We start from the raw sequence: 13,544 nt of genomic DNA on the forward strand, positions 1-13,544 counted from the left end.
GCCGCAGCCCGTCTGGTGTTCAACTTTCCTAAGTTCTCTCACGTCACCCCGCTCCTCCGCTCTCTCCACTGGCTTCCAGTTGAAGCTCGCATCTGCTACAAGACCATGGTGCTTGCCTACGGAGCTGTGAGGGGAACGGCACCTCCGTACCTTCAGGCTCTGATCAGGCCCTACACCCAAACAAGGGCACTGCGTTCATCCACCTCTGGCCTGCTCGCCTCCCTACCTCTGAGGAAGTACAGTTCCCGCTCAGCCCAGTCAAAACTGTTCGCTGCTCTGGCACCCCAATGGTGGAACAAACTCCCTCACGACGCCAGGTCAGCGGAGTCAATCACCACCTTCCGGAGACACCTGAAACCCCACCTCTTTAAGGAATACCTAGGATAGGATAAAGTAATCCTTCTAACCCCCCCCCCCCTTAAAAGAGTTAGATGCACTATTGTAAAGTGGTTGTTCCACTGGATATCATAAGGTGAATGCACCAATTTGTAAGTCGCTCTGGATAAGAGCGTCTGCTAAATGACTTAAATGTAAATGTTTTCGCGATAAGAATGTTCACAATTTTTGGCTTTGGAATTTCCATTCAAATGCAAAAAAAAAGAAAAATAGGTCACTATTCCAGAATGCATTTCATGATCAAACAATAATAATTCAAACCAAAATCGAAAACTGTGATTATTTTTTAAAGAATCAAACCAAAACCGACCCGACCTAGAAAAGCACTAATCCCTCAGCACTATGTATTAGCCTTTATTGTAAACTTTGTTCACATAATCATTTTCTGTCTTTCTCTAAGCTCACTCACTTATTATTCATGCATTGTAGTTCAGTTTCATCTTGCTTCATTTTGACTGTACATGTTATCACCCTAGCCACCCCTCTCCCCTGCAGACACACACTCACACCTCCACAAGATACTGTCTCTTCTAAACAAATCCAGAAATGTTTTAGAGATTTGAATGAGGTCTCGTGCATGTTGGACATTCGCAAGCTTACATGCCATCTGTCCGTCAGTCGGTCAGTCCATCAGTGTTCCCAGTGTCCTGCTGTAACCTCCTCTCTACTGAAAACCAACATTCCACCAACATTCCACGTGTCTGGAAGACTCCACTCGACCAATGGAAGCAAGGGGAACAGGAAATAACAACCAACAAAAATAACCTTGAAACCTATGCACATCCCTTGGCATTTCAGACGACATTTCTAGAATACAACAGAATTTTCCAAATCGACCATGGTAGCGAGATCGATGTGTTTGTTAAAAAACAATTGTCCTGATTTGTTGTATAAGAAAATCAAGAGGAGGGGATCAAATTACAACTGATTCCTGTTTTGCCATTTCAGAAATGTGTTGTCTGAGAGTACTAATGTTTTAATTAAGTTTAATCAACGATAGATTAACGCTGATTTGTATTCTGGATCAAAAAGGATGTGTACACACTACGTTTTGCAAGGTGAAGGCTTTGCAAAGGAGCAGTAGGCAGTTTGTGTATCTGAATAACTGTGTATAAGAAATATGACTGATGATGATATATGTATGACTGCCCCAGTGTAAAATAATCTACAATGATAAAGTTCTTCAATATGAATTTAAAAATATATATATTTCCTTTTATGTGTTGAAAATGTAACCTGTGTCTCTCGCACGCACGCGCACACACACACAGAACATGATGTTTATTCAGGTTCACCAGCAGCGTCTCTCAATAATCAGTCATTCATTTTACTTTAAGCCCCACAGTACAGTTCATCTCTATCACACTCCCACTTAACCTCTAACCCCTAAACCTTAGACACTTTTTGAAGACCCCATAGGGTTAGATCAGAAAGAGCTGGACGGTTGCAAGTAAAATGGAGAAAACTCCACCTAGCTCATTATCATGATCACGGTCAGACCACACCATCGCCCTCCTCATCCAGTTCCCTGGTGGTTCAGTCCAAATACAAAAAATTGAGAAATATAATCCCTAACTCTCAGCAGTTTATAATTTAAAAAATAACACCAACATTAATACATGAAATAAATACATTAATGCATTATATAAGACATGGTAATAATACATAAAGTAAACCACAGTGATCTAATATGACACCATGGCCTTGCAGCGTCCAGCCCATCCCAGGAGTCATCCCATAGCCCTAGACCTCATCTCACATTAACAGCAGATTTACCATTACTTCACCGGGTGGGTTGACGTTTCCACTAGGCTAAAAGAACATCCTTAGCAGATCAGGGTCAGAGTTCAAACTGTTGGAAGGAAATCTAAGACCTAGATTAAATCCGTAGCGTGAAAGATCGGCGCAATAGGGTGATTGAAATTTAAAGGCAATGTTCCAGCGTTCGCAGAGACCGCATTCACGGTACGCGCTGCATATGTCGGCTCAATCGGAAATTACCTTTACACTTTCATTGTGCTATAAACAAGGATCTTCCTCGAAACAGATTGCATCTAGCCCTAAATAATGTGTAGGAGCAGAGTTGTGTGTTATTAAGAGTTTAGTATACATCGCTCTGTGAAGGAGTAAGGTCAATATTAATAATTATATTATGCCAACGAACACCATTTAACTAAATCACTGGTTTGGCAAGCGACATTTAGCAAACATTGTGGTCATAGGAAACATATGTATCTATACATATCAAATCATGGATAGTTGTACCTATTTAAACAGAAAGATAGGTGTTAATATGCACACCCATATACAAAATTGCATATTTACTGTGCACAGAGACTGTGTATGAAATGTATGCTGCATCATCAATAGTACAAATCTAATGCAAAAAGGGAGTGCTTTGATAGTCCATTGATACATTGTCATGTGACAGTCAATACAGTACTGTAGATCATCCCAAAGAATGCAGTTCGTTCTGTCTTTTTGATAATTTTCCTTATTGACTGAACAACATACTGTATACATAAGGGAAATCAGGTCCATAAGAGGCAAACGCAATGATAAACTCCCTCCATTACATTGTGCTAGACTAGACAGAGGCTTACAAGGCAAAGAGGAGCACACTGTAAGAAGATTAATGCATGTATGAAAAGCTGCACAGTCTACATTTACTGAGTTGAATGATTAAAACAAGAAGAATGAGGGAGAAAAATATCTGTTGAGTATATAAAGGCGCTGATGACTTGACCTGTCAGCTTTTACACATTTACATTAATTAGAATAATGTTTATTAATGTTACAGGGAACACATTCATGTTTTAAATATTATATAATATGAATGAATGCTATCATTCATTAGAGAATGTTATGTAACACAAGGAAGGTATTGAAATCTAAACCATTGCAATAATCCATGGTTTCAATACAACACACATTCTGCATAGTACAAGACAAATCTGTGCTGTGAAATATCAAGCAGTTCAGTGTTTTACATGAGCCACCCTCTCAGTTCAGCCTGTATCCATGTGATCTGAACCTGTTGTATTACTTATTCCTTTCATTTCGAAGGATGAACAACAAACAAATGTGAGTTTTCATCAGCAGGAAACTCACATACTCCACAAGACTTCATTGGACAGTCAGATACTCAAACATCCAACAAAGATTGACTTGTCTGTAGTGTCCTTCATTCTAAACAGCTTTCCTCCCAATGGGGGAAGAAATCACCCAATTTTACGAAACACAACCACATTATTCCATCTCTCAGGTCCCAGTCACATGCCCAAACAGGAAATCCACATCCAATTGGCCAATCGTCATCCAGAAGACACACCATATCACCAACAAAGAGACCAGTGATTGGCTGACGTCTGCCCCTTTGATCCCAGCGCTGAGTCCCTCTGCGGGGTCCAGCAGGGTCCCGTTCCTCAGGCTCTCCGTCCCATTCCCCACCTCTTCCCTGAGCTCCTGCTGTAGCAGCTTGGAGATCAGGCTGTTGAAACGGTTCTCCGTGGTCGAGAGGATCTCCGAAGACATCGTGGTCAGATTCAGCTCCCCCGGATCCAGGCACGACCCATTCACCCTGGCGAAGACTACCTCGCTCAGATCTAGGCCGACCACGGAGGACGGGGAGGCGCAGGGGATGTCCCGGACCAACTTATAACTCTCCATCCACTCCTTAAGATACTCCAGAGAGCAGTCACATTCCCAGGGGTTCCTGAAGAGGTAGAGGCGTCCGATGAAGTAGACAGGCTGGAAGACGGGGAAGGGCAGGGAGCTGAGGTTGTTGCTGTTGAGGTGGAGGGTGATCAGACTGGTCAGGTTCTCAAAGGAGCCCTCCTCGATATAGACCAGGCGGTTGCGGTCCAGGTAGAGGACCTCCAGCTCCACCAGGTCGCTGAACCAGGTCTTGGAGATGTTGGTGAGCTGGTTGCCCCCCAGGTTGAGCATCTTGAGGCGGCTAAGGCCCTTGAAGGCCACCCGAGGCAGCTCAGACAGCAGGTTGTCGTTGAGGTAGAAGTTCTCCAGGCGCAGGAGGTCCTGAAAGGACTGGTCGTGGATCACGTTGATGCGGTTCTCCTGGAGGTTCAAGTACCTGACGGGTTTTGGGAAATGAGAAGTGTGATTATGCACATCTAAAAAGAACAGGATAATGAATTATCCAGACGAAGAGAGAAAGAAATGTCGGCTCAATGTTTGCTGCTCACCAAGAAGTTTGTCAAAAATCAAATCAAATCAAATTCTATTAGTCACATGCGCCGAATACAACAGGTGTAGTAGACCTTACAGTGAAATGCTTACTTACGAGCCCCTAACCAACAATGCAGTTAAAAAAAATACGGATAAGAATAGGAAATAAAAGTAACAAGTAATTAAAGAGCAGCAGTAAAATAACAATACGGTAGAGGCAACATTATGTACAAAATAAGTTTAAAAAATAAGTTACAAACAACGCAAATAAACAAACAAAAAAAACTATCGGTTGGGGACACGTAAAACGTCAGCCTTCTTCTCCGGCGCCAATAAGATAATGCTAGTTATAATGTTTTGACATTATTGGTCTTTGCACCAATTTGGCTTCAAAGGTTTTTATAACTGTACAAATTTAACAAAGATCAACATGGTTGAAATGTTTAAAGAACTTCTTGCCAAAAGCAGCCAACAGTGAACAGAGTCTGCCTTTCCTTTCTCTCTCTCTTTCTCTATGAGTTATAGCTAGCTACCTACCTGAGGTTCCCCAGGCCCAGGAGAGAGTTATATGCCACCGCCTCGATCTTGTTCCGCTCCAGGTAGACGTGGGTCAGGTTCTCCATCCCACGGAACGCTCCAGGAATCCTTCGGAAGTTGTTCTGGAAGCAGAAGAGTTCCTTCAGAGCATAATTTTCTAGAAAGATCCGGTCGGGCATATTGAAGAGGTTACAGTCGGCCACGTCCAGTCGGACCAGGCGTTTGAGCCCGGTGAAGGTGCGGGTGTGGAGGTAACGGATGTACTCATTGTGGGCCATCTTCAGTTCCACTAGGTTGGGTAGACCCTAGAGAATTATCATAATAATACATGTGTTAGTAGTATAAGAATCATATATTCTATACACTCCAAACTGTTCACGTACAGCAATAAGAGAAGTCAAAACATGATCAATAATACTGAACAAATTCAATCAACCAAATGCTCAGTATATCAGGAGAGGAAAAGGACATAATCTCAAGCAAAAAGACAATTTGTAATCTTGATTAATGGATCTCTTTTTGATTGTGTGTTTGTTAGGTGTGTGTACAGTATGTCACCGATGTTGTTTCTTTGTATCTGACCTGTAACCAAACATTTCCACTTACCATTGACATTTTACTAATTTAGCAGACTCTCTTATTCTTTAGCAAACTGTCTTAAGAAAGCTATGTGAGCCAACTACATATCACAGTCGTAGTAAGTACATTTTCCCTCAATAAAATACAGTGGGCTCTAAAATTACTGGCACCCCTGACTGGCAATGCACAAACAATACTTAAAATAATATAAACAATATAATTATAGAGAGAAACTCAAAATACCAACATGTGAGAAATACTGTACTTTATTAATGTTTCAATGGAACCCACCAAAATCATACAATTATTTAATACAAAATACATTTCACCAAAATCAAGGTTTCATAATTGTTGGCACTCCTCATTTAGTACTTATTGCAACCATCTCTGGCAAGGATAACAGCATGGTCTTTTCCTGTAATGTTTGACAGGGTTAAGGAACACATTTGGAGGGATTTTGGACCATTCCTCTATGCAGATCCTTTCAAGAACCTTCACATTCTTGGGTTTGCGCTTATCAACTGCCCTCTTCCACTCAGCCCACAGGTTTTCGATTGGATTGAGGTCCGGTGACTGAGATGGCCATAGCAGAACATTGATTTTGTTGTCACAGAACCATTTCTGTGTGGATCTTGAGGTATGTTTTGAGTCATTGTCTTGTTGTAAAGTCCACATACGGCCAAGTCCCAGCCTTCTGGCAGAGGCAACCAGATTGTCAGCCAAAATTGCCTGGTACTTGGTGGAATTCATTATGCCATCAATCTTAACCAGTGCCTCTGGACCTCTGGAATTAAAACAGCCCCAAAACATCACTGACCCACCACCATATTTCACCGTGAGTATGAGGTGCCTCTCCTTGTATGCATCTCTATTTCGATGCCAAACATGCCGATGCTGTATCTGACCAAAACGTTCAATTTTGGTCTCATCTGACCAGAGCACCTTCTTCCAATCATAATTTAAATCACGTTTGGCAAACTCCAAGCGCTTGCGTCTGTGTCTTGGGGTCATTAAGGTCTTTCTTCTGGCAGCCCTTCCAAAGAGCCTGTGGTTGTGGAGGTGGCGTCTGATGGTGCTTTCTGAAACCTGGTGATCTCAAGACGACACCAAGGCCTGCAATTCTTTCACAGTGATTCTTGGGGATTTTGTTGCTTCTCTCACCATCCTCCTCCCTATCCCGGGGTATAAAATGCAGTTGCGTCCTCTACCCGTAAGGTTTTCAACTGTTCCATATCTTTTGAATTGTTTTATAGTTAATTAAATCAATAAATTATTTTGGTTGGTTCCATTGAAACATTAATAAAGTACAGTATTTTTCACATGTTGGTATTTTGAGTTTCTCTCTATAATTATATTGTTTATATTGTTTTAAGTATTGTTTGTGCATTGCCAGTCAGGGGTGCCAGTAATTTTAGAGCCCACTGTAGTTATTAGCAAAGTGCTGGTAGAAAAGGACAAGTGCAGTTTTTATTACATTTTTGAGAATACAACAGTCAAGATGTTGCTGGTGGAAAAAGTACCCAAATCTCATACTTGAGTAAAAGTAAAGATACCTTAATAGAAAATGACTCAAGTAAAAGTGAACGTCACCCAGTAAAATACTACTTGAGTAAAAGTCTGAAAGTTTTTGGTTTTAAATATACTTAAGTATCAAAAGTAAATGTAATTGCTAAAATATACTTCAGTATCAAAAGTTAAACTTAACGTATAAATAATTTCTAATTCCTTATGTTAAGCAAACCAGACAGCATCATTCGTTTTTGTTTTTACAGATAGCCAGGGGCACACTCCAACACTCAGACATCATTTACAAACGAAGCATGTGTGGTTAGTGAGTCCGCCAGATCAGAGGCAGTAGGGGTGACCAGGGATGTTCTCTTGATAATTGTATGAATTAGACCATTTTCCTGTCCTGCTAAGCATTCAAAATGGAACGCGCACTTTTGGTTGTCAGGGAAAATATATGGAGTAAAAAGTACATTATTTTCTTTAGGAATGTTGTGAAGTAAAAGTAAAAGTTGTCAAAATATAATTATTAAAGTAAAGTACAGATACCCCAAAAAACGACTTAAGTATTTTTACTTAAGAACTTTACACCCCTGCTGCTGACCTTGAAGGCCCCAGGGGTGATGAAGGAGATGTTGTTGTGGTCCAGGGACAGGGACCTGAGGGACGGCAGGGTACCAAAGGCCCTCTCAGATAGGAACTTAAGGCTGTTCTTGTCCAGGTTGATGGAGGACGCTTCACAGGGGAACTCCCGGGGCAGGTCGGGTAGGCCCGAGCGGTCACACAACACACTGCAGCTCTTCTCCAGCGTGCACGTGCAAGAGGCTGGGCAGGAGCGTGCACACGCCCACAGAGCCAGCGCAGCCTGGGGAAACAGGCACAGGACAGAGACTAGAGGGAGGAGAAGAGGATAAGAGAGAAAGAAATAAGAGAATAGAGGAGAGATACATATGGAGGAGTGATGGAGATAGAGGGGAAGGTAAGAGAATGAGAAAACAAGAGAAAGCAGAGGTTTGTTTATATTTACAAAGATCTTTTTCTCAAAATGATAAATTGCCCAAAATGTCTCAAAATGAATTTAGCTAAATCCCAGATGAGTTTCTCAGAGAGACAGACAGATGGACGGCAGAGAAGGATTGGTTAATACTGCAGTGGAGATGAGAGGGGATTTCACAGACCTGATTTGAAAGTTTTAGGATTACGACTTTCATTCAGTAACCCTAACCTTATGTTACACAACGCAGATGTTGCAAAACAAACCATATCACTGATTAGCAGATACATACTGTATGTCAAACTTAACCTTTTGCTTACATTCATCTCACCAAGTATGAGTATTTTGAGGGTGGATTCAAATAAACACGGTAGTGCATAGGAATATACAGTGGTTATAAACATCAGCTTTTTATTAGAGATACTGGTGCGCTTTTACTGAAGGAAGACTAGGACTAGGTTGCTCCTAAAGCTCAGAAAAAAGTTGGCATCTGTTTACTAAGGCCCAGCGATCATAATTATTATAATCATTATAATTATCGACAAGTGAAAATCCCCACTACAGTGTAGAGGGGATATGATCTGCAATGTTCCCTCTGCCCAGATTAAAGTGGTGTTGTGAGTAAATGTGTACCAGGGCACAGGGTGGAGACAGTGATGATTTGATAAGGGAGTCACACAGCACAGTGGCCTGACAGCTAGGCCTATTCTCAGGGTTATAGCATCATGCCAAACCAGACCGCAGTCAAGTCAAAAAATGATGTGATTAAGACAGAACAACTCAGATTAGGGATGAGTTAATACAACAATAGGACTGGGATTTTACCCTCTCATCCAGCTACAGTAAGGCTGCTGGGAGTTTAACGGTAGATTTTAATTTGATCAATCAATAAAATCTCTCCAGATTAAGGGCCACTGTTCAATCAAACCCAGTATCCAGGGTTTTTGTGGGGGGTTGGGGGGCATGTTAGGATTAACGAAGGCTTGTTTGGATTAATGGACTGGAAATAGAATAGGCATCTAATAATAGTCTGAAAATAGATGGACTGGAATTAGTGGACTGGAAATAGAATGGGCATCTAATGGTAGTCTGTTGTATATCTATTAGAATAATGTAACGTGATTCAAGAGAAGACATTCAGAGCATGAGGATCATCAGTAGACATTTCAAGAAGAAATGTGAAACTTTGTGTGAGAACATTTGTTTTTGGATTCATATGCTCAACCACACAATGTTTACAATGTCAAATAAAAAGAAACTCCAGAGCATGTATAGCCTACCATTTTATGACTCATTCCTAAAGCTGTGCCTGGCTGTGTTACTAACATGTCAACATAGGCTTTTCTAGCCTCTTTTCCATGCCCATTAACCCCAAAAAATCCATGGATCCTTTAGCTATTTGATTTTTAATTTGAAGACCCCTGTAGGTATCATAAAAAATATATACAAAAATAATTTGATAAAATATAGAATTTTGCCTTAACTAATATAGTTCACTGAAACGATTCAAATTAGACATTCATAAATGGCAATGCAGAGAGTCAAAAAATAAATCATAAGGAATAAAGTTTTGAAGTGTCTTTCCTATCTCTAGGAGATATATATCTTTTAAATCTGGAAATATCTTTATTTTTTGGGACACATATTTAATCCCTTTTTTTAATGGCACAAAACTAATTCCATACATCTTTTAAAACGGTACCGGGTTACCTTCAGAAAAGTCTTGTGGGGGTCATAGAGTAAAACTTTCCATGGAGTGGTCATATTAGTTTTGTAGGCCAAACCGTTCGGATGTTACAGAGGTTTTCGTGAGAAGACCGATTTTCGGGATGTCTCCTGGTCTGACAAACAACTCTGTAGCTCTGCCACTTTCTACAGCAGATGTTTTTTTTGTATGGGCTGCATCTCAATCCACCACAGATCCGGAAGGGTGATATAGATGGATGCAGTATATTGATATCTAAGGAGGGGGCGATCTGGGATTGATACATACATTTTTGGCCTTTAAAATGAATTATATCTTGAAGAACATAACTTATAAATGCCTCATGAGCTTAGTTCAACATTCTTACTCCATCACAACCTAAAATATAAGTTGGTTTTCACTCCATTGCAACAGCCTTGGTTTCTCAAATGACTGCCTCGCCTGGTTCACCAACTACTTCTCAGATAGAGTTCAGTGTGTCAAATCGGAGGGCCTGTTGTCCGGACCTATGGCAGTCTCTATGGGGGTGCCACAGGGTTCAATTCTCGGTCCGACTCTTTTCTCTGTACACATCAATGATGTCGCTCTTGCTGCTGGTGATTCTCTGATCCACCTCTACGCAGACGACACCATTCTGTATACTTCTGGCCCTTCTTTGGACACTGTGTTAACAAACCTCCAGACAAGCTTCAATGCCATACAACACTCCTTCCGTGGCCTCCAACTGCTCTTAAATGCAAGTAAAACTAAATGCATGCTCTTCAACCGATCGCTGCCCGCCCCTGCCCGCCCGCCTAGCATCACTACTCTGGACGGTTCTGACTTAGAATATGTGGACAACTACAAATACCTAGGTGTCTGGTTAGACTGTAAACTCTCCTTCCAGACTCACATGAAGCGTCTCCAATCCAAAATTCAATCTAGAACCGGCTTCCTATTTCGCAACAAAGCATCCTTCACTCATGCTGCCAAACATACCCTCGTAAAACTGACTATCCTATCGATCCTTGACTTCGGTGATGTCATTTACAAAATAGCCTCCAACACTCTACTCAGCAAATTGGATGCAGTCTATCACCGTGCCACAGTGTTTATTCCATGTGTAACTCTGTGTTGTTTGTGTCGCACTGCTTTGCTTTATCTTGGCCAGGTCGCAGTTGTAAATGAGAACTTGTTCTCAACTGGCCTACCTGAAATAAATAAATAATAACAATAAAATCTACAGCCCCGTATGAATTTGGGAGTGGTTATATTTCTCCAGCCCCATCCATCAGCTGTTTACCAAGAAAGTGGAGGGGTGTGCGCTTTGTTGTTGTTTGAATCCCAGATTGCCACTTTAAACATACCCACAACTCCTTATTGAGTTATCTTAGTCTCTTGATAGAGGCAATCACTGATCTGACATGACTGTATGTCGCTATGTTTGTTTTTCATCCATCCACACTTTCTAAGTATTCAAACAGGTCGTTAGAAACAGTGAATAACAGACAGTGTAGATATGAGTGAGAGACTGACCTGTTAAAGCAATGAGAATCATCCCTGCAGTCTCTCATCTGGGACATGACAGGATTAAAGAAGATCTGAAACCACACACACAATTCTGTTAAAACACATCAACACTGTATCAGGTTAGATCTGCTTATGATGCTTAGAGATGTTGCTACGTATTAATATGTTAATATTGTTACATACATGGAGCAATCTAAAAGTTGTGTTGTTCATTATTTACATAGAATTACCATCATCTTATTATAATGTTTAAATATAAAATATGTATTTACAAATGTGAATAAATACATGAAGTAATACAATTATTCACAAACAGTTTACTAATAGTTAACAAAATATCTATTCATTTCATATTGGCAGTTTACAAGCAGTGCTCCAACAAAAAAACGGTTGGCATTTTAGTAAAGGGCAAAAGAAACAGCATTAAAATAGGTAACAATTCAAATCAACAGAAACACAAGACCCTTCAAAAGTTACAAAACACAAGCAATGAAACCATTTTTAAGGACATTTTGCATTATAACATCGACATGGAGGCAAACCAAAATGCCATTTGGAAATTCTGCGAATAAATAGTGTGACAACACACTTATATAATTCTGTCATAATTATGGCAGGATTGTAAAAAGTAGTAAAATACCATAAAACACACAACGTGTTCTTACCTGTCAATCATGTCTGACAATCATGTCTGTCCATGTGTGATCCAGGTGTGCTGCTATCCATACATCTGTCTGTCCATCCTGCCGGTCAGTCAGCAGAGATCCCTCCCACATACTGAACAGGCGAACAGGTCCTGTCTGTGTGTGTGTGTGTGTGTGTGTGTCTGGGAGTGCAAGTATATGCAAATACATTTGTATGAATGTGTGTGTTTGATAAGTGTGAGTACACCAGTGTGTGTGTGTGTGTGTTCCTGCACTTAAACCACAGCAACCCCCACCGTCATTAAAACCTGTGTGCGTGCATAATATTCATGTGTGTACTTATCCAGTCAGCGTGTGCTTATGTATGACTGCTTCATCACTAACTACACACCACACACACATTCCCAAAAGCCCATCTCTTACTGGCAAATCCCCTGGAAGGAGAGAGAGATGGAGGGATGGATGGGGAAACGGAGGGATGGATGGAGAGACAGGGATTAACAGAGGGGTAAAGCAGTACTCTACGCTAACAGCACAGCCAGGCCTGTAACCCAGCAGCATACAGCACAACTCAGATTAGACTACTAGCTCAAATCTACAAATTTATATCCACAACCACTTCAGTTCATCAAGGAGAACAAGTTGTCAAATCTAGGCTTCCTATTCGTCCAGAACATCCAGGAAAATCGGCCAGCAGGCTTTCCACCTCTTTTAACCTAAGAGGTCAGAGGTCATCAATCAGTGCGGATGCTCCTAAACAGGCTCTTAACCACCAATTTGGGGTCAGATTACCCTAACTCAAATCTCATGCTTCTGGCATGTGGATGTATAACCAGTAGATCCCCTCACTGGGCACACCACGTCATTTCAACGTGAACCATCAGATCCTCCTCTCCACCCTCTCAGGGCTGGGCATCTCAGGCTCTACACACTCCTGGATTGCATCCTACCTGGCAGGTTGCTCCTACCAGGTGGTGTGGAGAGGATCTGTGTCTGCACCACCCTGGTGCTAGCCTACAGAGCAGCAAGGGGAACTGTCCCTCCTTACCTTCAGGATTTGCTCGAGCCCTACATCCCAACCCGAGCACTCTGTTCCACCACCTCTGGTCTCTTGATAATCCATCCACCTGACAGTTGTGGCATATGAAGAAGCTGATTAAACAGCATGGTCATTACACAGGTGCACCTTGTGTTGTAGACAATAAAAGGTCACACTAAAATGTGCAGTTTTGTCACACAACGCCACAAGTTTTGAGGGAGCGTGCAATTGGCATGCTGGCTGGAGGACTGTCCACCAGAGCTGTTGCCAGAGAATTGAATGTTAATTTCTCTACCATAAACTGCCTCCAATGTCGTTTTAGAGAATTTGGAAGTAAGTCCAACCGGCCTCACAACCGCAGACCACGTGTGGGCGAGTGGTTTGCTTATGTCAATGTGGTGAACAGAGTGCTCCATGGTGGTGGTGGAGTTATGGTATGGGCAGGCA

At 41.5% G+C, this 13,544-nt stretch overlaps 1 protein-coding gene across 1 annotated transcript; it reads right to left on the reverse strand.

Annotated features, from left to right (window-relative positions):
* Positions 1-1,603: 1,603 nt before the first annotated feature.
* On the reverse strand, positions 1,604-9,560 carry nyx (nyctalopin). Its single transcript, XM_071356345.1, has 4 exons — positions 9,527-9,560; positions 7,811-8,097; positions 5,122-5,426; positions 1,604-4,489 (listed from the first exon to the last, which is right to left on the reverse strand). The coding sequence occupies exons 1-4, from the start codon at positions 9,558-9,560 to the stop codon at positions 3,658-3,660; spliced, it is 1,458 nt and encodes a 485-aa protein (XP_071212446.1). The 3' UTR covers positions 1,604-3,657.
* Positions 9,561-13,544: the final 3,984 nt, after the last annotated feature.

Source organism: Salvelinus alpinus, chromosome 20, assembly GCF_045679555.1.
Source record: "Salvelinus alpinus chromosome 20, SLU_Salpinus.1, whole genome shotgun sequence".
NCBI lineage: Eukaryota > Metazoa > Chordata > Actinopteri > Salmoniformes > Salmonidae > Salvelinus > Salvelinus alpinus.